This window comes from Lepus europaeus, chromosome 2 (assembly GCF_033115175.1).
Source record: "Lepus europaeus isolate LE1 chromosome 2, mLepTim1.pri, whole genome shotgun sequence".
In the NCBI taxonomy this organism is placed as follows: domain Eukaryota; kingdom Metazoa; phylum Chordata; class Mammalia; order Lagomorpha; family Leporidae; genus Lepus; species Lepus europaeus.
The window spans coordinates 93,802,503-93,826,160 of NC_084828.1; the positions used below are offsets into that span (position 1 = coordinate 93,802,503).

Consider the following 23,658-nt stretch of genomic DNA (forward strand, 5'->3'; position numbering starts at 1 on the left):
CCCCACCCCTCGCCTCCGGCTCTGCGCCTCCCAGAAGGCAGCGAGAACGGCACATGTGGCTCATCCCTCAGCCGAACAAGCGTCGCGCAGGCGCAGAGGGCAGCTCCGGCGCAGACTCTGAGCTGCGCTTGCGCACGGTTCGTCCGGGCCAGCTCAACCCACCCGTGGGTTCCGCGCACGCCGCTCCTGTCTTACGTCACTGCTACGCATGCGCTTTGGGAATAGGGGCGAGCTTTCGGGGAAGGGTAGGGGGCGGGTCTACGCCGAGGTCTCAAGGCGACTGCGCGTACGGGATTCCTGCTGGAACATGGCGACTTGCGCCGAGATCTTGCGGAGCGAGTTCCCGGAAATTGACGGACAGGTCTTCGACTACGTGACGGGTGAGCTGAACCGAATCAAGGGGCTGGGGAGGCCCAAGTGGAGCTCAGGGGGAAAGAAGGAGGGCAGTGCTGGGGACCGCTGCCAGGCCTCTTCTCCGCGTGACCTCTTGTCCCGAAGGCCGGTTGGGTCTGGAGCCCCGACTGGGGGCCGCGGTTCGGGGACTGAAACTGCTTGTGTGTCCACCTTGCCCGGTGTCCTCCTCGTCCTGCCACGCCCGGCCCAGGCGTCCTGCACAGCGGCAGCGCGGATTTCGAGTCTGTGGATGACCTGGTGGAAGCTGTCGGGGAACTGTTGCAGGAGGTGTCCGGGGACAGCAAGGATGACGCGGGCATCAGGGCCGTGTGCCAGCGCATGTACAACACTCTGCGCCTGTACGTGTCGGGGATCGGGGCGGCGGGGACGGCGGGGGCCGTAGGGCCTTTCCCTCAGTTCCTAACTCGGCACTTTCCATCCCTACCCACCTAGCGCCGAGCCACAGAGTCAAGGAAACAGCCAGGTGCGACTGGATACCCCCATCCAGTTGTCAAAGATAACGGAGAACTACGGTGAGCGTGAGGGGAAGTTGAACTTGTTGCTCCAGCCACCTGCCCCCTGCAGCTCGAGCTGCCAGACTTGTCTCTCACGAACTTGGTTGTACTGAGGCCAGCGTGAAGGGAATGGGTGTGGAGGGGTCTCCGCGCCTGGGTAGGGTAACGAAGTCTGTGGCCTGGAGCCGCCTAACTTGATTTCAGCTCCCAGCTTTGCAACTTCCTAACCAACTGCTTGATCTTATCAAAAGAGTTGCTTGTGTGCCTACACCAGTGGGGCTTATTGTTTTGGGGGTGGAGAGGATGGTAAGGTTTTTGTATTTGTGCCCCTGGTTCATGTTAATCACTCCGAACCTTAGTCTCCCTTCTTTCTGGGAGATGGGTGACTGCTTTTTTTTTTTTTTTGTATTGCTTACAGACTGTGACCCCAAACTTCCAGGACTGCTGAAGAGGGAGCAGTCCTCGGTGAGGAAGGGGAGGGGGAGGGGCGGTGTCTGAGGTGGAGGTGGGAGTTGGAATGCTCCTTCTGGGGGTCCCTGTTCTGAGCCTCACCCTAGGGTGAAGTGGTTTTCTTTGGAACTTTAGACGGTAAACGCAAAGAAGCTGGAGAAGGCGGAAGCACGGCTGAAGGCGAAGCAGGAGAAGCGCTCAGAGAAGGACGCCCTCAAGACCTGCGGCCCTCTGTGAGTGTGGGGAGCAGAGCCGGCGCCACGGGGCGAGCGGTGGCTGGAGGCGCTGAACGGCCTGTTCTCTCCCTTCTAAGAGTCCTGGAAGAGGCGTCGGCCAGCCAGGCGGGCAGCAGGAAGGAGAGCCGGCTGGAGTCCTCCGGCAAGAACAAGTCCTACGACGTGCGGATCGAGAACTTCGATGTGTCTTTTGGTGATAGGTGAGGGGGCTGGCAGTGAGGGTGGCATTCTCCTTTTCCAATTAAAGGAGACTTCGCAGAGGTGAAATGGAGCTACACACAGTGCCCCGAAACCAGCCGGTCTCTCTACCACCCCTGCAGGGTACTGCTGGCTGGAGCCGACGTGAACCTGGCGTGGGGCCGCCGCTATGGGCTGGTGGGGCGGAATGGTCTAGGGAAGACAACCCTGCTGAAGATGCTGGCCACCCGGAGCCTGCGGGTTCCAGCCCACATTTCCCTGCTGCACGTAGAGCAGGAGGTTGCGGGAGACGACACCCCTGCCCTGCAGAGCGTGCTGGAGAGTGACAGCGTGCGGGAGGACCTGCTGCGGCGCGAGCAGGAGCTCAGCAGCCAGATTGCAGCTGGCAGGTGAGAGCCCCGGCTGTCTGTCCTGCGGTGCCTGCTGTGCCAGCACAGCCCCCGCAGTCACCTGGCCGCGCAGAGCTCGGGACTTGCCACTTGCCACCACCGGACGGGACTCTGGAGTCTGTTCTTTTTTTTTTTTTTTTCTTTAAAGATTGATTCATTTTTTTTGAGAAGCAGAGTTAGAGAGCAAGGAGGGCAGAGACAGATTTTCCAGCTGCTGGTTCATTCCCCGAATAGCCATAACAGGCAGGGCCGGGCCAGGCCAAAGGCAGGAGCCTGGAACTCCATCTAGGTCTCCCATGTGGGTGGTAGGGCCCCAAGCACTTGGGCCATCTTCTGCTGCTTTCTCAGGCACATTAGCAGGGAACTGGATCAGAAGTGGAGCAGCTAGAACCGGAATCGGCACTCATATGGGATGCTGGTGTCACAGACAACAGCTTAACCCATTGTACCACAGTGCTGCCCTCTCCCCTCCCCTCCCAATGCTCTGTTCTTCCCAAAATGCTCTTGCCCCTGCTACTTTGGCCAGGTTCTTCCTGTCTTCTGTTCCTGTCCCGGCGACAAGGTGCCTTGTTGCCCGCCTTGCAATTGTACAAGGTGCAGGGGGACATCCTGCTGGGCTGCCTGCACTCAGGCCGATTGTTTCTTCCCCTCCCGTGCAGGGCGGAAGGCTCTGAAGCTGCACAGCTGGCAGAAATCTATGCTAAACTGGAAGAGATTGAGGCAGACAAGGCACCTGCCAGGTATTTAAAAGTGTCCCTGTCTTCCAGTTTGACTTTCCCCTCCTGTGAGTTGTTCCAGCGGGGTTCTCCGATGTCTTCACTTCTAGGGCATCGGTCATTCTTGCTGGGCTTGGCTTCACTCCTAAAATGCAGCAGCAGCCCACCCGGTGAGTGGCCCTTGCCATTCCTGACTCTTGAACGCCGTTGGCCCTGCCCTGATGAACACCCACCCCTGACGTGGCTCTTTCTTTAGGGAGTTCTCGGGTGGCTGGAGGATGAGACTGGCCCTAGCCCGGGCCCTGTTTGCTAGGTGAGTCTCCTGGGCCCTGTGTATGGAGCCCTGTGGACGATGGGCCTTGGCTCTTTGAGAGGTGGCATTTGAGTCCCTGACCTGCATACAACCTTATGCCATGTGTTCTTTTTCCTAGGCCGGATCTTCTGCTGTTAGATGGTGAGCCTGAAATGGATGCTCCTGACTTTGGGATGAGGAAGGGTGGTAGCATGCAGGTTCCTAGTTCTCTAGCCCCTCAGTCACAGGGGTGTGCTCCCCACTTCTTCTCCAGAACCCACAAACATGCTGGATGTGAGGGCCATCCTGTGGCTGGAGAACTACTTGCAGGTGAGGGCCTCCAGACCCTGGTGTGGGTTCCGGGCAGGTCTGCTGGTGTGGGTTCTGGGAACTGACTGCCCTCCCAAACTGGGCCTGCCATCCTGTGACCCCCTCAGACGTGGCCCTCCACAATCCTAGTCGTCTCCCATGACCGCAACTTCCTGAACGCCATCGCCACAGACATCATCCACCTGCACAGCCAGAGGTTAGACGGTTACCGCGGCGACTTCGAGACCTTCATCAAGAGCAAGCAGGAGCGGCTGCTCAACCAGCAGCGGGAGTACGAGGCCCAGCAGCAGTACCGCCAGCACATCCAGGTGTGTGGGGCTCCCACAGCGTGCATGGCAAGAGTTGGGGGTAGTGAGAGAGCCTGACCAGTGCCCATGCTACTCCTACCTCCCTCCCTCCCCCACAGGTTTTCATTGATCGCTTTCGCTACAACGCCAACAGGGCCTCTCAAGTGCAGAGTAAACTCAAGATGCTGGAGAAGCTGTGAGTACTGTGTTCCCGGCTGGGCCCTGATCCTCATGTCCTTGTCTCTTCCCTCATTTTGCAAGCCAGCCCTCGCCCTCCCACACTAGGCCTCCGTTTGCCAGAAGCCACCTTTGCCTTCTCCTGCAGGAGAGCGGACATTCTGTATTGCTCTTGCAGAGTTCATCTTGCCTGGGCAACCACGGATCTGCTTCCTGTCGCTGTTTGCTTACTCTGGACATTTCATTTAAATGGAGTCATAAACATACAGCCCTTTGTATCCGATTTCTTTCACTTAGCATCATGTTCTCAAGGGTCATACGTGTTGTGTTGTAGCATGGATTAGTACTTCATTTACTTTTTATGGCTAAATAATATTCCACGTGTGTATAGGCACATTTCGTTCAGTAACTTATCAGGGGCTTGCCTCCATTTGCTTATTATGAATAATGCCATTATGAGCCTTTGTGTAAAAGTTTTTATGTGGACATATGCTTTTAACTTGCTTGAGTGCATACCCAGTAGTGGGTTTTCTGGATTACTTGGTAATTCTACATTTAGCTTTTTGAGGAAGGGTCAGAGTATTTTCTAAAGGAGCCGCAGTGGTTCACATTCCTTCCAGCAACGTAGGAAATCTCCAGTTTCTCCATATCCATGCCGCTAACTGTTCTAGTTTTAGCCATCCTAGTGGATGAGAGGTGATAGTTTGTTGTGGCTTTGATTTGCACTTCCTTAATGACTAATGATAGTGGGCGTCAGGGATTTAATCTTGAAGTGAATGGAGCTTAAAATCATAAGGCTGAGAGCTTTGTGACGTGGGAGTATACACGTGGTCCACCCTGAATGAGGACAGTCCTGTTTGGCAGAGTGCAGTGGACTAGAAGAACGTCCTTCTCCATGGGTTATGTGTGTGGTGGGAGCGTAAGCCTTTTCTGAGTTTTCTCTGTGCAGGTGCTATTGTGCAAGAAGAACAGATATTTATTTTTAATCTTTTTAAGGATTTACTTATTTGAAAAGCTGAGTGACATGAGGCTAACACTGTGGCACAGCAGGTTAAGCCACAGCCTGCAGTACTAGCATCCCATATGGGCACCTGTTCGAGTCTCAGCTGCTCCACTTCTGATCCACCCCTCTGGGAAAGCAGCAGAGCTAGAGCACTTGGGCCATCCTCCACTGCTTTCCCAGGCTTGTTAGCAGGGAGCTGGCTCAGAAACAGAACAGCTGGGACTCAAACCAGGGCTTTGATATAGAATGCCGGCAGCGCAGGCTGCAGCTTAACCACTGTGCTGCAACACTGGCCCCAGTGGTGGTTTTTAAAGTCATAAGTTTGTGCACCCATCTCTCCCCTCAGACCGGAGCTGAAACCCGTGGACAAGGAGTCAGAGGTCGTGATGAAGTGAGTGCTGGGCCCGAGGGACCGGTGGGAAGCTCTTGTTCCCGGCCACCTCCATGGCCCTCACCCCTGCCTCCTGCAGGTTTCCTGACGGGTTTGAAAAGTTCTCCCCGCCGATCCTGCAGCTAGATGAGGTGGATTTCTACTACGACCCTAAGCACATCGTCTTCAGCCGTCTCTCCGTCTCCGCTGATCTCGAGTCCCGCATCTGTGTGGTACGTTTGCTGTGTCCCCGCCCCGTGAGCTGGAGCTCTGCTACCTCAGCCTTCGTCGGTACGGCTTGGCCCAGACCCGCAGGCCACAGAGGGAGGGTCTGTGTAGTGGGGGAGAAGCCAGGGCCTGGGCTGAGGACTCCGCGTGCCGCTGTCGCCGGTGCCCTTCAGAGACGCTGAGCCTGGCGTGCAGCACTTGATGGATTCTTAGAGCTGTACCTCCTCTTACTGCTCTCAGGTCTGAGTTCCTTAAACTGTGGGGCTTCGAGGGTGTGGCCTGGCCTTGAGGGTCAGACTGCGCATCCTGACTGCTGTTTCCTAGCTCAGTTACCAGGCAGCTCCCTCATCCTTAAATGGACATGACATCTGCCTCGCTTGGTTGTTGGGAGCAGTCAGTCCCCAGCACTTAGCAGGTACTCGGGTATTGGTTCCCTTTCTGGCTTTACTTCATGTTTCTGCACAGTTCCTTGAAACTGTGATGTTGCTTGTTGAGGCGGTCACTGGGACAACCCGGGACACCGTCTCGCATCGGTCCCTTCTGTGGTGCGCACATGCGTACTCCAGCAGCTCGCATTTCCGCAGGTTGGGGAGAATGGAGCTGGGAAGTCCACCATGCTGAAGCTGCTCATGGGGGACCTGGCACCCATCCGAGGCATCAGACACGCTCACAGGTCAGCCTCCCTGCCCGCCTGTGGACGCTGCCTACAGACCTTCGTGGTCATTGCTTTCCATGCCCTTTCGCCTTCATTTCTGTCTGTAGGAATCTGAAGATTGGTTATTTCAGCCAGCACCACGTGGAGCAGCTGGACCTGAACGTCAGTGCTGTGGAACTGCTGGCGCGCAAATTTCCAGGTGCGTTATGGACCTGAGTTGAGGCAAGACAGTCAGAGCAGGCCCTGCAGCGTGGCCTGCCTTGGGTGGGTACAGAACAGCTACTCCTAGCCCCCCACAGACCCCAAGAGTAGAGGGCGCCCAAGGTCAGGGCGTGGGCACTTGTTTGTGTTTTTAAAGATTTATTTAGTTATATATTTGAAGGAATGACAGGGAGAGACAAATCTTCCCTCTGATGGTTCATTCCCCTCCCCAAATGCCAGCAATAGCCAAGGCTGCACTAGGCTGAAGCCAGAAGTCAAGAATCCCATCCAGGTCTCCTGTGTGCGTGGCAAGGGCCCAAGTACTTGGGCCGCCTTCTGCTGCCTTCGCAGGTGCACTAGCAGGAAGCCAGAACCAGTGCTCCAGTACTGGATGCAGGTGTCCCAACAACAGCTTAACCCGTTGCCCCACAACACCCACCACCAGACGTGGGCAGGGCTGGAGGGTCAGGGAGGGAGCTGGGCCAAGAACCCACCCGATGGGGCCCCTTTTGCAGGGCGGCCTGAGGAGGAGTATCGCCACCAGCTGGGCCGGTACGGCATCTCTGGAGAACTGGCCATGCGCCCTGTTGCCAGCTTGTCTGGGGGCCAGAAGAGCCGGGTGGCCTTTGCGCAGATGACCATGCCCTGGTGAGGTCTCATTTTCCAGCGCTCTTGCCCTCCTGCTTCTTCTTCTTGTGCAGCAGGAAGCGGCCCTCTCCCCTCTGTACCCGAAGAGTTCATTCTCTCCTACCCCTTCAACCCCCTAACCGCACACCTTGCCGGCTTCTGTCTTCCAGCCCCAACTTCTACATTCTGGACGAGCCCACAAACCACCTGGACATGGAGACGATCGAGGCTCTGGGCCGCGCGCTCAACAGCTTCAGGGTGAGTGTGCCTTTGCACTGACTGCTGCCCCAGGCCGTGGCGCCCCTTCTGTCCCCTGAGCACCTCCTGCTCTGCTGTCTTTCAGGGTGGCGTGATTCTGGTGTCCCACAACGAGCGCTTCATCCGGCTGGTGTGCCGGGAATTGTGGGTGTGCGAAGGAGGCGGCGTCACCCGGGTTGAAGGGGGGTTTGACCAGTACCGAGCCCTCCTCCAGGAACAGTTCCGCCGGGAGGGTTTCCTCTAAAGCCGCCAGGCTGAGGACCGTGCCCAGGACATGGACTGGTACGCCAGACCCCTGGGTCACCACCAAGGCCACCAACTCCAGGCCACGGACTTCCCCCAGTGGGACAGCCTTACCCCCAAATCGCTCTCCTGTTGACTGGAGTGCCCGCTGTACGGCGTGGAGGACTGGTCTCCCTGGGGAAGGGTCGGGGCTGCCCTCTGGGGTTAGAGTTCCCCTGGTCCCTGCTCTGACCGGGCCCAGGTGGCTGCTATGTAAATTAAACCCCCCTGGCATCTCCCTGGCCGCCTCTCTGCTGCTCCCTGGGCAGGCGCAGTGGTTGCCTGCTGCCGAGGGGTGGGCCCTCCGCTGCCGTTTTCCTGGGATCCTTGTTTTAGTTACACGGAGGAAGCCACAGCAGCACCAGCTGTGTCCCTGGGAGGAGCCATCAAGGCCACCGAGGCATGGAGGGCGCCTGCCTGAGCCCATGCAGTGGAGTGGAGTGGAGTGTGTGCCCATCACTGCGGTGCTGTTCCCTTCGCCTGGGCTCAGCCTCAGCCAGAGGGGTCTTTGGTTTGCTGTCCCAGACCCCGCTGCTGCGAGTTTGAACTGCTTCTGGAACCTGGCCTCAGACCCGCTCCGCCAGCTGCTTTTGCTGTGGTTTCTGGCCCTGGGCTCGTCCTGCTTCTCTAATCTGGACCCTCAGGGCTGAAGGGAAACATCTCTGTCCCCGTTTTGCTGGAGTGCTTTCCTGTTCCCGGTAGGAGGGGCCGGGAAGTGGAGAGTGAGAACAGCCTCTGGTGGAAAGAAGTGGGGCACTCTGTTTTCCAATTCAGCAATCTGCGGGGAGAGGAGCGCTTAGCCGGAGCAGTGTGATTTATAAATGGTATTTCTTGAGGGCCTAGCTGCTGTATGGAATTGTTGCACATAATTAAAATGGAGACATTGCTGTGCTCTTGGTGACAACAGGGAAAGCAGAGTCAGCAGAAGGAACTCGCTGGCTTTGTGGAGATTGTAGTCACAAGGCTTAGCCAAGGCCTCCGAGCCGTGAGCTGCGGCAGGTGCTGGGAGAACAGACAGGAAGGCTCTGTTGACTGATCACGCAGCCAACGCGGGGATGGCTCCAGGTGGCAGGAGGGCTGCTGGGCTGCCTGCTGCTTTACCTCCCTCCCTTCAGAGTCCAGAGGACATGTTCCTCCAGCTGTGTGTAGCCAGGTGCACCCCCAGCATTGCTGAGAAAACTCACAGCCCCTGTAATACCCTTCCAGCTTCAGACCTGCCCTGCTCATGGGCGATTCAGGGGCCCTCTGAGGTGCTGACCGTGCTGTGGGCTCCTGAGCGCTCTCACCAGCTGTGCACTCTTGGAGTGCTCTGGACTCCTCAGAGTCACTGGAAGTGCAGCTTCAGTGACACAGGATCTGCTTTCGAATGTGAACACATGATTGGGTCTACACTCAGCTCTCGGCCTGATTATCAATAACAAAAAGCCACTGATACTAGCCAAGTAACCATAATGAATGGCTTAACCTTTGAATACCTCCTACTCTGTTTGTTTTAGGATTTATTTATTTGGAAGGCAGACCTTCCATCTGCTGGTTCATTCCCCAAATACCCACAACAGGCAGAGCTGGGTCAGGCCAAAGCCAGGAATTCCATCTATGTCTCCCACTTGGGTGGCAGGGACTGAAGCCCTTGGACTGTCTCCTGCTGCCTCCTAGGCACATTTAAGCAGGAGTCTAGATCGGGGAGACATGGAGTAGCTGGGACTTGAAGCAGGCACTCTGATAGGGAATGCAGGCATCCCAAGCAGCAGCTTCACCTGCTGCACCACAGCACTGGCCCCTTTCCTTGTGTGACTGTTGCGAGCCCAGCGCATAAGCGCTTGTAGTGATTCCTGCGTGACCAGTGCATGACTTGAAGGACTGTCACACAGGAAGGAAAAGAAGTAAATATTCCATGCATGAGTGGCCCCAGAAGTAGACCACAGTGGACTCCCAGGAGGGACAACTTTGAATAGCTGAAGCTGCTTTCTGAAAAGTGAGTTCCCATTCACTGGGACTGCAGCACTTAAGGCTGTGTTGCGTGCCGGGTGGCGCAAGGCTGGCCTCCAGGTTGCCTTGCAAGTTCGTGACTGCAGAGAGGAGTGTGAAGGACCTGCATCTGTGGTCGTCCGAACCTACGCTGCAGGACTCGAGAAAGGGAGGCTGAGCTGCAGAAGCTGAGGAACACCTGCCACTTGGGGTGAATGGGGAGGTGGCAGAAAAAACGCTTTGCCATCCATCTCCTTGTCAGCACAGGACAAAGAAGAGGAATGAATCTGACCTGGGAGGGTGGGAAGTCACCCGTGGTCACTCCAGGCTCATGACAGCCACCTCCTTCACTGGCTCATCCTTATCAGCTGCCAGGTCATCTCCATAGCTGCTGAGCCTGGAGCTGCTGCGTAGACTTGGACCTTTAAGCCAGACAGGAGCTGGCCGGGTTGACAAACCGCTCACCAACATTTCCTGGGCAAACCAGCAGGGCTCAGTGGGAGGCTGGACACCTGTCTACAAGGTACTCAAAGACACCGGTCAGAATTGTTCCTCAAAACGATGTTATTAGCTTGGCCAGTTGCTGAGGACGTTTTGCTGAATTCTCACTGGCTTCTGGGCAAGAGTCAGCCAGCACCATCAGCTGGGCCTGGGCACGCCCCCTGGAGACCCAGCAGGCCAGCAGGGGGGCCAGGCTGTGGAGGTCCTCTAGGAGTCCCTGCATCTGGGCTGATGGACCCCCTCACTCCTGCCCCCTCCAGCTGGGTGCCCATAGTGCTGTCTTCCCTGTTAGGGGATGCACATCTTCATTAACACTGTAGTTCCCACTTATGTTGTCCTTGGATGCTACCCCGTGGCTTACTCAAGTCTGCATCTGAAGTACCTGACACAGGTTCGGGTGTCTAGGAGGGAGGCAGTGTGGACAGGTCAGGATGCAGAGTCAGAGCAAGGAGAGGCTGAGCAGCAATCCAGGCCCTGGGAGAGCCTCCGGCTGGGATCACACTTGAGTGGGGGCAGTGGCTCAGGCCACCGCTCCTGGGGTTTTCAGCCTTTCGATACCTTTGGCTGAGCCTGTGCACCTGAGGGCGGCAGCATGGCTGGCACATTGTCCACCACACTGCCCAGCATGTACTGAGTGCTCAGAGACATCTCACAGGATTCTTGTCCCCATCATGTAGGAGAGGGCATTCAGGGGGCCGGGGCTGTGGCATAGCAGCCCATGTGGACGCCAGTTGGAGTCCTGGCTGCTTCACTCCCCCCCCAGCTCTCTGCTTATGTGCCTGGGAAAGCAGTGGAAGACGGTGCAAATGTTTGGGCTCCTGCACCCATGTGGGAGACCCAGTTGGAGCTCCTGCTTCCTGGCTTCAGCCTGACTGTTATGGCTATTTGGATGGAAGATCTCTGCCTCCCCGCACCCCTTCCCATCCCAACTCTGCCTTTCAAATAAGCAAATCTTTAAAGAAAAGAAAAATTCTGGGCATTAACAGGTGGGTGACAGTGCCAGGGTTCAAGTCCAGTTGGCCCTACTACACAGCTCTTAATGGCCACATTGTAGCCATGACTTGTTAATGCCTTCACTTAAGACTGGTGGTTAATTACATGAGCAGGGGATTTGAACAAGCCTCTCGGGAGAGCAAGCTGGGGAGTAGGAGTTCCTGGCACAGCTGCTGGTGCTGCCGGGTGCTTTGTGAGCAGTTCGCTGAATAAAGGATGCCAGACGCATGGGGGAGTGACAAAGTCCTGCACTGCGGTTAGCCCGCCTCTTACTGATGGCCTGCAACTCAGCCTCTCCTGAGTGGATGAGCCACATCCATAAACTGTCCACAAGGGTTTGCCTCGCCTGCTTCACCCACGTGCATGCACACACACATTGAATGGTTGATTGGAACAAAGAGTGGTTGATGAATGAATTGCTCAGCACTCAGAGGCAGCAAGGATTCCAAGCGCTCCCTTGCCCTGGGGTGTTGTGAAAGACTGAATGAGAGAGAGAATCGTGTGAACTTAAACATTCTGTGAGCTCTGGAGTCCCATGGACCCAGAAAGTATTAAGTCATGTGAGCAGTGGGGTAGCAGCCTGGAGCCCCTCTGAAAGCGTACAGACCCACCAGTGCACAGACGGCTGCAGCCTCCCCCCGCCCTCCAGCACGGGCTCCGCTCAGGGTCTGCATGGGGTGGGCAGGAATCATGCAGCTTATAGGTCACCCCTGCCAGTAAGTCTTGGCCTCTCTTCTTGATGTAAAATAAAAGGGGGGAGGGGTGCTGTGGCGTAGCTGCTAAAGCTGCTGCATTCAGCGCCCGCATCCCATATGGGCACCGGTTTGAGACCTGGCTGCTCCACTTCTGATCCAGCTCTGTGCTGTGGCCTGGGAAAGTAGTAGAAGATGGCCCAAGTCCTTGGGCTCCTGCCCCCGAGTGGGAGACCCAGAAGAAGCTCCTGGCTCCTGGCTTTGGCCTGGGCAAGCCCCAGCTGTTGCAGCCATTTGGGGAGAGAACCAGTGGATGGAAGACCTTTCTCCCTCTTTGTAATTCTACCTTTCAAATAAATATTTAAAAACAAGGGGTCAGTTCTGTGGTGTAGTGGGCAAAGCCATTGCTTGCAGTGCTGGCAGCCCATATGGGCACCAGTTTGAGTCCCGGCTGCTCCACTTCTGGTCCAGCTCTCTGCTATGGCCTGGGAAAGCAGTAGGAGATGGCCTAAGTCCTTGGTCCCCTGCACCTGCTTGGGAGACCAAGAGGAAGTTCCTGGCTCCTGGCTTTAGAACGCCACAGGTCTGGCCGTTGCGGTCATCTGGGGAGTGAACTAGTGGATGGAAGAACTTTCTCTGTAACTCTGCCTTTCAAATAATTAAAAAAAAATGCATATATCAGAAAGAAGCAAGGCTGAAGAGAGAGAGAGAGAGAGAAAAAAAAATAGCTCTCTGGAGCCCCAGGCTTCTGAGATCCAGGTTGGCCGTTGCCAGCTTTGTCCTGTAGCTGCTCGTACTGTGGGTGACACCCTCGTGGCACGTGTGTCCAGGAGCACATCCAGGGACGTGCGCCCTCTGCTCTTTCAGAGATGTGCTTTGTTGTTTTTCCATTCACTTGAAATGCAGAGGGACAGACAGATCTTCCATCCACTGTTTCACTCTCCAAAGGCCCACAACAGCCGTGGCTGGACGTGCTGAAGCCACTGTAGCAGGAGTACTTAAACAGAAATTGTGACCAAGGCTTTAGCAGGAACTGGGATTTATTTTCATACCAGTGTGAGGCTCCACTGGATTCATAACCAAAAAAAAGCCTGAGCCCCGAACAAAGAGGGGCGCTCCTTATATACCTTTCAGCCCCTTTGTCTCCCTTATATGGCTACATACACTTCCATTGGGTGTTCTAATGCCCCGTGGCAGCTCTAGGGATCGCTATAAGGTTATGTGTGCATACAGTTACTGATAATGGTAACTAGTTTCCCTTAATAGGTTGAATATTTTCCCCCTGTACATGGTGAATGATACCCTGAGTGGCTAACGCTGGTTAACACTGCAGCACTGTGCCGACAGGCAGATGCTGCAACTCACAGGCAAGTTGATACTGCCACATTCCTTTCCCAAGATAAGCGCTTCTTTCTCTATTTTAGGAAGGCCCCTATCATGCCAGGAGCCTGGGCTCTCCCATGTGGGTGGCAGAGACTCAAGTACTGGAGTCATTAGCCCCTGCCTCCCAAGGTGTGCAGTAGCAGGAAGCTGGAATGGGGAGTGGAGCCAGGACACAAGCCTGGGCACTCCGATATGGTGTCCTAAGCAGGACCTTCCCACTGTGTCAAATGTCTGCCCCTAAACAAGTATCTTCAACCCGGAAGGAGGGAGAGTGACTGTGAGAATGGTTTGTTCACGTACAGCTCAGGGAGCCCATCCTGGGATTGGAGAGAACTGTATTTGAGTCTGGATTCTAGTCTCTAATAGCTATGTGACCTTGGCACATGAAGCCTCTCTGCACTCGTTTCCTGTTCTGTAAACTGGGAATGAAAAAGGTCCTTGCACTGGAGAGTCCTGGTGGAGCTCAAACGCGCTGGGACAAGCAAGACTCTCCTGATGGCTTCCAGCAGTTTGCCCGTGTTGGCCATTGTGAGGGTTAGCATCTGCTCTGTTGATTTTTATGAGCTATTGTTTGTAGTGCTCTGTGGCTGGGAGCTGCTGTCTGTTCATCGTGACTCAGCCAGGTGAGCAGGGATCCGTGCCTCCCACTTTCTGTGCTTTGGCCCAGGAAGGGCCCTGCCTTGGATTCCTCTCCCACTGCAAGATGTTTTCTTCTGACTCTTACCCAAACATACACCCCTCCAGTGTACATTGCACAATACCTTGCTCCGTTCCTCGACCCTCCATCATTGCAGCAGTGCGGGTTTTTCCTGACTGCAAGGGAGCTTTGAGCATAGCTATCCCAAACCTCTCTCCACCAAAGCTTCCTTCCTCTTCCTCACCCATGAACTCTGCAATCAGAAGAGACACAGAACAGCCAGAGCTCTGGAGGAGAGTGATGTTAAAGGAAAGCTAGGATGAGCCAGCAAACTGGGTGATTTTGCAAACTGTGGTCTTGGTGATGGATGTGTGTCAGGACTGGGGGGATAATTAAGAACTATGGTGGGGCTGGCATTGCAGCGCCACCTGCAGGGACAGAGAGAGAAGGGGAAAATACCTAGTGTGATTGTTTCCCCAAACAAGATACTGTAGAAAAATGAAGCTGCTGTATTCAATGAGAAAAAAAATGCAGCAAAGTTTGAAGCAGTGTGAGTGAGGACGCTGGTGTGAGAGCTGGAGGATGCCGTGGGAGCTGTAGCTTCCCCACGTCTGCTGTGACAACTGTGGAGGATCCATGGGAGCTGTAGCCTCCCCATGTCCCTCCCGACACTGGAAGACCCTGTGTTTCATTTTTTGCTCTCCTGAAAGTCTGGCATGTGCACAAAAGGAAGTCCAATCAAGATAAATTCAAATTAGGTTCTAGTAATAATGCAGCGACCACCATTTATTTTGCACCTACTGGATGCAAAGCTCTTTATCGGGGCTGTACATGTATTATCTCATTTCATCATTGCAGTTCTTTGGTATAAATATTTTCATTGAAAACTCATAGAAGATTGCGGAGTTCAGTTTTCAGCCTAGGTTTCCAAAAGCCACGTTCTTATCTCAACACTAACTTACCTCTTATGCAGGGTCCCTCCCCAGCTTTTTTATTTTATTTTTTTAACTTACTAGTGTTACATTATTTACTATTCCCTCAGAGAGGATCACACATTATGAAACTAATGCCTTTCTGATAGTGTGATTTGAACCACTCTGGTGCCAGGTTGAAGGAAAAACCCCTCCCCACCCCCAGCCCTCCACACACTGAGTTAGCAAACCCTTGCTTTGCAACTACTGTATCCCAGGCATTGTGCCAGATGGTGAGAATGCAGGAACATGTTCTTGCTGCCAGACTCACAGTGTAGTGGGGACACGGGTAAGTAGACAGGTGATGTTGAGGAGGGAGCAGTTAGCCCAAAGGTTAAGGTACCTGTGGCCCACATCACAGTCCCTGGCTTCCAGTCCTGGCTGCAGCTTCCTTCCAATGCAGACCCTGTGAGGCAGCAGTGATGGCTCAAGTGTTGGATTCCTGCCTCCCATTACAGGAGACCTGGCTTGCAATTCTGGTGCCTGGCTTCAGCTCTGGCCCATCTTCCTTCATTGTGAGCAACTGGGAAGTGAACCAGCAGATGGAAAAGCTCTGTCTCTGTCAGTCCCTGTCTCTGTCTCTGTCTCTCTCTCTCCCTCAACTAAATAAAATTTCTTTAAAAAGTGATCCCAGAAGTGTATGCTAGGAGCTATGACAGGGAATGTGCCAACCATCGAGGAGCACAGGTGAGGGGTCCCATGGCCTGGGGGGGTGGGGTTCAGGGATGGTTTCCCATAGCTGTGGGAGTTGGCAGGACGGAGGAATGTGGGAGAGCTCTGTAGGCTGAGGTGCCGGGCTGTAATCAGCAAGGCTGGAAGAGCAGGACGGGGTTGGCATGGGGGTGGCTGGGCCGGCCCTGTACGTGCACCTTGCTCCTGCAGGTGTGCCTCTCACCCTGCCTTTCTGTCTCCCCCTTGGCAGTGGCAGCAACCCCTGGGGCCAAGAGTAGCATCTGAGTGAGTTCTATTGCCAGGACCCAGGCAGGGCGCCTGCACATGTCGGGGATGAATGAGCTGATCAGGATTCAGGCAGATAACGATTTTGGAAGGTGTGGCGAGGGGCTGGGGAGAATGTCTCTGCACACCCTCCATGTCATCATGTGATGGGCCTCTCTCCAGCTTACATCTTCTTCACACTGAGTAAATAAGGCAGAAGATAGGGGCCTGGCAAACCCATTTCGCAGAAGGGAAAGCTAAGCCTCAAGAGTAAGCGTCAAATCAAATGGAACGCTCTTTCCCCAGACACCCAACCATCTTGGACCAACCTTCCCTGTCGTGCCTATGCGAGCACTCATCGGTGTGTGTGGAGTCCTTTTTTTTTTTTTTTTTTTTTTGACAGGCAGAGTGGACAGTGAGAGAGAGAGAGAGAGAGAGAGAAAGGTCTTCCTTTTTGCTGTTGGTTCACCCTCCAATGGCTGTCGCATCGTGCTGATCTGAAGCCAGGAGCCAGGTACCTCTCCTGGTCTCCCATGTGTGTACAGGGCCCAAGGACTTGGGCCATCCTCCACTGCACTCCCAGGCCATAGCAGAGAGCTGGCCTGGAAGAGGGGCAACCGGGACAGAATCCGGCTCCCCGACTGGGACTAGAACCCTGTGTGCCGGCACCGCAAGTCGGAGGATTAGCCTATTGAGCCACGGCGCCAGCCTCGTGTGAGGTCCTAACACACCTGAGCTCAGACAGTTCTGGCTGGAGCAGCCAGGTGAGGCAGAAGGCAACCATCAGGGAAACCAGGGACTGGCTGGCCATTTGAGAAGAAGGCTGGGCCCAGGGACATCATCAGCCAAGTTCAATGAAACAAAGCCCCTTTTCTTGGGACTCACAGTAGCAAATAACTTGGATTGGCAACTGAGATTGGTACCATACTATGTCTGATGCAATTTTTATGGGAAATTATCTGACAAATTAGATTTGCTTCACAGATAAAATCTTTTGAAATGTGGTGGTATGCCCCAGGCATGCCACTCAGATGTGGTCCCCAGGGGCCAAACAACTGCCAAGGTCACCACAGCACAGAGCTGCTCCTCACTGCCCTGGGGGCCCCGAGGTCCAGGTCAGTGTCAAGGCGCATGCTGTGCTAAAGGGGCGAGCCTGAGCCTGGTCCCTCCTGACCTCAGTTTAAGCCTCTGCTCACAACCCCACTAGCTGGATGGACCTAGGCAAGGTTTTCTTTTCTTTTCTTTTCTTTTCTTGAAAGCAATCTTTTTTTAAAAAAATTATTTATTTTAAAGGCAGAGTTACAGAGAGAGAAATCTTCCATCCACTGGTTCACTCCCCAAATGGCTGCATTTTGGCCAGAGCTGGGCCAATTCAAAGCCAGGAGCCAGGAGCTTCTTCCGGGTCTCCCATGTGGATGCAGGAGCCCAAGGACTTGGGCCATCTTCTACTGCTTTCCCAGGCCATTAGCAGAGAGCTGGATTGGAAGTGGAGCAGCTGGGACTCAAACTGGCACCCATATGGGATGTGGGTACTGCAGGCAGCAGCTTTAACCCACTGTGCTATTATACTGGCCCCTCCCCGTTTTTTGTTTTTGTTTTTGTTTTTTTAAGATTTATGTATTTGTAAGGCTCCTCATAGCCTCTCCCATGAACTGCAGGGTTCTACGCTGCAGGTCTGAATCACATTTTACACGCTCCACCACGTGCTCTTCCTCAGCTTACTGTGCCCTGGTCATCCTGGTGGCTCTTTTCCTTCCTTCCTTCCCCTCATCCTTCTTTCCTTTTTTCCTTTCTTCTCTCTCTTTTCAAAAATTTATTATTTATTTATTTGAAAGGCAGAGTTACACAGAGGCAGTCAGAGAGAGAGAGAGGAGAGAGAGAGAGGTCTTCCATCTGCTGGTTCACTCCCCAAATGGCTACAAAAGCCAGAACTGGGCCAATCTGAAGCCAGGAGCCAGGAGCTTCTTCTGGGTCTCCCATGCAGTGCAGGGGCCCAAGGACTTGGGCCATCTTCTATTGCTTTCTCAGGCCACAGCAGAGCTGGATTGGAAGTGGAGCAGCCAGGACTTGAACCATATAGCCTATATTGGATGCCGGCACTGCAATCCAGGCTTTAACCCACTGTACTACAATGGCGGCCCCTCTCTCTTTTAAGATTTTATTTATTTGAAAGGCAGAGAGACAGAAACAGAGAGATCTTCCATCTACCGGTTCACTCTCCAGCTGGTTGCAATGGTCAGTGCTGTGTCAGGCTAGAGCCAGGAGCTTCATGGAAGTTTGCCCCGAGGGTGGCAAGGGCTCAAATACTTGGGCCATCTTCTGCTGCTTTCCCAGGTTCATTGGCAGGGAGCTGGATTGGAAGTGGAGCAGCTGGAGTCTCCAACCGGTGCCCTGATATTGGATGTGAGGTGGGGGTAGGGGAACTCAAGTGGTAGCTTTACCCCCTAAGTCACAGCACTGGCCTCTCTCTTGGATTTTTTTTTAAAGATTTATTTATTTATTTATTTGAAAGAGTTACATAGAGAGTGAGAGACAGACAGAGACGAGAGAGAGAGAGAGGTCTTCCATCCAATGGTTCACTCCCCAGATGGCCGCAACTGCTGAAGCTATGCTAATCTGAAGCCAGGAGCCAGGAGCTTCCTCCGGGTCTCCCATGTGGATGTAGAGGCCCAAGGACTTGAGCCATCTTCTACTGCTTTCCCAGGCCAAAGCTGAGAGTTGGATCGGAAGAGGAGTAGCCAGGACTCAAACTGGCGCCCATATGGTATGCCAGTGCTTCAGGCCAGGGCATTAACCCACTGCACCACAGCGCTGGCCCCATTTGGATTTTTTAAAAGCTAAAAAAGTCCTCTTTTCCTTCTGACCTTCCCTTCCATTTGTGAGCATTTCAGTTGCGAAGTCATCAGGTAAGGTGGAAGAAGATAGGCGCCTAGAGACACGAGGCCTGGGCAAGGTTGGGGTCAGGCTGGGAGTCACTCCAGAGGGAGGTCTGGAGTCACTCCAGGGAAGGGGGAGCTGGCAGGAACCCCAAACTGCTGGCCTCCCATTGGAAACGCTGCTGGGAGATCGGGGTTTTCTTTTTTTTTTTTTTTAATTAAACTTTTATTTAATGAATATAAATTTCCAAAGTACAGCTTATGGGTTACAATGGCTTCCCCCCTCCCATAACTTCCCTCCCGCCCGCAACCCTCCCCTTTCCCGCTCCCTTTCCCCTTCCATTCATGTAAAGATTCATTTTCAATTCTCTTTGTATACAGAAGATCAGTTTAGTATATATTAGGTAAAGATTTCAACATTTTGCCCATATAGCAACATAAAGTGAAAAAAACTACCATTGGATTACTAATTATAGCATTAAATAGCAGACAGAGAACCTACATAATTTTTTTTCAAATTAATTAATTTTCTATGCCATTTCCATTTTAACACCAGGTTGTTTTTTTTTTTCATTTCCAATTCTCTTTATATACAGAAGATCACTTCAGAATATAATTAGTAAAGACCTCATCAGTTTGTGCCCACACAGAAACGCAAAGTATAAAAATACTGTTTCAGTACTAGTTATAGCATCACTTCGCTTTAGTCGACACATTAGGGACAGATCCCACATGGGGTGTAAGTACACAGTGACTCCTGTTGCTGATTTAACAATTTGACACTCCTGTTCATGGCGTCAGTAATCTCCCTAGGCTCTAGTCATGAGTTGCCAGGGCTATGGAAGCCTTTAGAGTTCGCTGACTTTGATCTTATTCAGATAGGGTCATAGTCAAAGTGGAAGTTCTCTCCTCCCTTCGGAGAAGGGTACCTCCTTCTTTGATGGCCCCATTCTTTCCACTGGGATCTCACTCACAGAGATCATTCATTTAGGTCTTTTTTTTTTTTTCCATGATATCTTGGCTTTCCATACCTGCTATACTCTCATGGGCTCTTCCGCCAGATCCGAATGCCTTGAGGGCTGATTCTGAGGCCAGAGTGTTGTTTAGGACATCTGCCATTCTATGAGTCTGCTGTGTATCCCGCTTCCCATGTTGGATCTTTCTCTCCCTTTTTGATTCTATCAGTTAGTATTAGCAGATACTTGTCTTGTTTGTGTGATCTCTTTGACTCTTAGAGGGGTTTTCAATATGGAAAGAAATACAGATGTGTACGTGGGTGGATGGAGTCTGTCCTTGCTCCGCCCTCCCCTGCGCTGCTGATGGCAGTGAGCACACCAGGGAGGACTCTCAGATTCTATACCCCATTCTCCACTATAAAGCACCAGGGCTCCCCTGTGAAAGGCTGACTCTGGGACTGAGAGGGAGAAAGGACACGATGATCCAGGAAGTGTCAGCACTAAACAATAAAAAAGGACTGACAGAGCAGGCGCTGTGGCGCAGCAGGTTAGGTGTTCCTGTGACTCCCTCTTGTCCTGGCTGCTCCACTTCCAATCCAGCTCCCTGCTGATGTGCCTGGGAAAGCAGTGGAAGATGGCTGAAGTGTTTGGGTCCCTGCATCCACCTGGGAGACCGGGAAGAAGTTCCTAGCTTTGACCTGGCCCAGCCCTAGCTGTTGGGATCTCCCTCTCTCTCTGTACCTTTGCCTTTCAAATAAATCAATCTGTTTTTTTTTTTAAAGGACTGAAAGAATGATGGAAATATAAAAGGGACATGAATGTCAGCTTGCAATGTTGCCACTGTACAAATTAGAGTCAGTTTGGGCATCAATATGAGAAATAATAGTAACAGATTACAATGTCTGAATAAAACTGAAGCTAAAAATATAGTAGAATTCTCTTTCAATTCTATTTTCCTACAAACCTTCTTTTTGAAGTACCCTTGTACTAAATACATGAATAAGTGGAGAGTTTGGTGAGCAATGATGTACTTACACATTTTAAAAGTATTTCCACACAAGCATGTATCAATCACAGGGGGAGAAAGAGCGCCTTTGCACAGGAGCAAAGGGGCAGATGCCACCTTAATCGAGTCATCAGAATGTCCCGTCAGCAGTGGGACACCCCAGCATCGTGTGCCCTGGCAGGAGACAATCAGAAGGCAGAACCACATCTGCAATATTCCTGTCCAAGACTCTCAATCCTAAATCTAATGGTGGGGCAGCATCAGGCAGGCCGACACAGAGGCACAGTCTACAGACCAAATATCCCCCACTGTCTCAAAATGCCAAGGTCGGGTCCGGCGCTGTGGTGGAGCGGGTAAAGCCGCCGCCTGCAGTGCCCCCATCCCATATGGGTGCTGGTTCAAGTCCTGGCTGCTCCACTTCTGATCCAGCTCTCTGCTATGGCCTGGAAAAGCAGTAGAAGGAGGCCCAAGTCCTTGGGCCCCTACACCCGTGTGGGAGACCCAGAAGAAGCTCCTGGCTCCTGGCTTCGGATCGGTGTAGCTCTGGCCGTTGCGGCCAATTGGGGAGTGAGCCAGCGATGGAAGACTCTGTGTCTCTCTGCCTCTCCTCTCTCTGTGTAACTCTGACTTTCAAATAAATAAATAAATAAATAAATCTTTTTAAAAAAATGCCAAGGTTGGCCAGCGCTGTGGCTCAACAGGCTAATCCTCTGCCTAGCAGCGCCGACACACAGGGTTCTAGTCCCAGTCGGGGCACCAGATTCTGTTCTGATTGCCCCTCTTCCAGGCCAGCTCTCTGCTGTGGCCTGGGAGTGCAGTGGAGGATGGCCCAAGTGCTTGGGTCCTGCACCCCATGGGAGACCAGGATAAGCACCTGGCTCCTGGCTTCAGATCAGTGCAGTGCACCGGCCGCAGCGGCCATTGGAGGGTGAACCAACGGCAAAGGAAAACCTTTCTCTCTGTCTCTCTCTCTCTCACTGTCCACTCTGCCTGTCAAAAAAAAAAAAAAAAAGCCAAGGTTGTGAATATCCAGAAAAGAGCGAGGAACCATTCCAGAGTGAAGAGATGAAAAAAACCAAAGGCAGTGTGTAATGTGTGTAATGGGCACTGGATTTTTTTTTTTTTTAATTTAAAGGACATTATTGAGAAACAAGACAAGACTGGGTGGATTAAGGATTTGAGGGTGGAGATGGATGGACGCTGAAGCCCTACTTTGGGTGCTTGTGCTGTGGTTGTGTGGGAGACTCCTTGTTTGTGGGAAACACAGACAAGTATTCAAGGAGACGGGCAGCAAGCTGGCTGCCTGCTTGAATGGGTCCTGGGACAAGCGTTCTTTGTCCTCTACTTCATTTCCCTGTGTGCTTGAGATGGTTTCAATTTTAAAAATATTCCAAAATGTAAAAGTGATGCTTGAGTTTTGTAACAAGTTGGAGAATGCATCCAAAGAAAATTAGTATTCGTCTCTGCCTCCAAGCCCAGTTCCCCACTCCCTAAAGAAACCACTGTTACCAGGTCTGTGTGTTTCTTCCCCAACCTTGTCTACAGCCTTGCAAACACAAAGCTGTAAAATCTGTAAGTATGGAAATATCTCCTGTCATTGTGCCAGTTCTTCATCCACAGTGGCCTTGGCTGAACACGAATCCTAATTTTTGTAACACTTCCTTTTGATATCATATTTGGAGCAAAATGTTGCAAAAGATTACAAAGAATGCTGTTTTCCCTTCAGCCAAAACGTTACCATTTCACCCCATTTGCTTTATCATTCTGTGTGTGTGTGTGTGTATTTCCTAAACCATTGGAGAGTTGTTGATAAAATGTTCCTTTCTTTCTAAATACCCCAGTGTGTTGTTTTCTAACGAGGGCTCCCCTCATTTAATCATGGTACAGTCATCAACCTGAGATATAAACATTGGTACAGAGGCAGCTCTGTGGCACAGCAGGTTAAGCTGCAGATTGGGGCACCTGCATCCCATCTCGGAGTACCTAGGCTCCTGGCTACTGGCTTTGGATCGGTGCAGCTCCAGCCATTGTGGCCACCTGGGGAGTTAACCAGCGGGTGGAAGACCTTTCTCTCTGTCTCACAGTCTGTAACTCTACCTCTCAAATAAATAACATCTTTTGAAAAAATTGATACACACTAGCATCTAGACTATAAAGTTTGTTCAAACGTCACCAACAGAAAAACCTGGTTTTGGCTTGGGAGCCCCCAGTACACTGAGCTGTTACGTCTCTTTAGCCGCCTGCTATTTGGAACACTTCTGCAGTCTTTATCTATCCCAACCTTGACATCTGGGAAGAGTACAGACGTGCATTCATTTGGGTTGGCCTGATGTGTCCTCATGATCAGACTCAGCTGATGGGTTTTGGCAGGAACACCACAGAAATGGTGCTGCCCTTCTCGGTGCATCTTATCAGGAGGCTGTGATGTCAATTTGTTCCAGCACAGGTGATGGGAGCTTCGATTGCTTGGTTAAAGTGGTGCCTGCTAGGTTTCTATGCATGCGTTACCTTTTTTTCCCCATGTATAATTAATAAGGATCTCTGTTTTTATTTGAGAGGCGGGCAGAGAGCAAGAAGTACAGATGGGGAGATTAACAATTATCCTGTGGAGAAGAAATACTTCAATTTATGCAACCAAAGTCATCAAAGTTGTGCAAAAGTAATTCGTGCTTTTGTACTTGTTTTTCAGTCCTCCCCACCCCGACCCCCACCCTGGTGACGGAGACTTTTTCTCCTATTAATTGTGTGGTTTCATTTTTTCCTATTTAGGTCTTTCTTTTATTTTTAAAGATTACTTATTTATTTGAGAGGCAGAGTTACAGACAGAGAGAAGGAGAGACAGAGAAAGGTCTTCCATGTGCTGGTTTACTCCCCAAATGGCCACCACGGCTGGAGCTGGGCCAATCCAAAGCCAGGAGCCAGGAGCCAGGAGCTTCTTCTAGGTTTCCTATGTGGGTACAGGGGATCAAGCACTTGGGCCATCCTCTACTGCTTTCCCAGGCCAGAGCAGAGAACTGGATTGGAAATGGAGCAGCCAGGACTCAAACCAACGCCCATATGGGATGCCGGCACTGCAGGCAATGGCTTTACCCATTATACCACAGCACCAGTCCCCAGAATTCATTCTTTTGT

At 52.5% G+C, this 23,658-nt stretch overlaps 1 protein-coding gene across 1 annotated transcript; it reads left to right on the forward strand.

The window, feature by feature from the left end:
- The first annotated feature begins 237 nt into the window (after positions 1 to 237).
- On the forward strand, positions 238 to 7,846 carry ABCF3 (ATP binding cassette subfamily F member 3). Its single transcript, XM_062210525.1, has 21 exons — positions 238 to 380; positions 605 to 752; positions 847 to 926; positions 1,327 to 1,373; positions 1,494 to 1,591; positions 1,672 to 1,794; positions 1,915 to 2,181; positions 2,841 to 2,921; positions 3,008 to 3,067; positions 3,154 to 3,210; positions 3,329 to 3,351; positions 3,464 to 3,519; positions 3,627 to 3,827; positions 3,926 to 4,002; positions 5,333 to 5,377; positions 5,457 to 5,589; positions 6,169 to 6,257; positions 6,347 to 6,438; positions 6,956 to 7,088; positions 7,238 to 7,325; positions 7,411 to 7,846. The coding sequence occupies exons 1-21, from the start codon at positions 308 to 310 to the stop codon at positions 7,567 to 7,569; spliced, it is 2,130 nt and encodes a 709-aa protein (XP_062066509.1). The 5' UTR covers positions 238 to 307; the 3' UTR covers positions 7,570 to 7,846.
- The last annotated feature ends 15,812 nt before the right edge of the window (positions 7,847 to 23,658 follow it).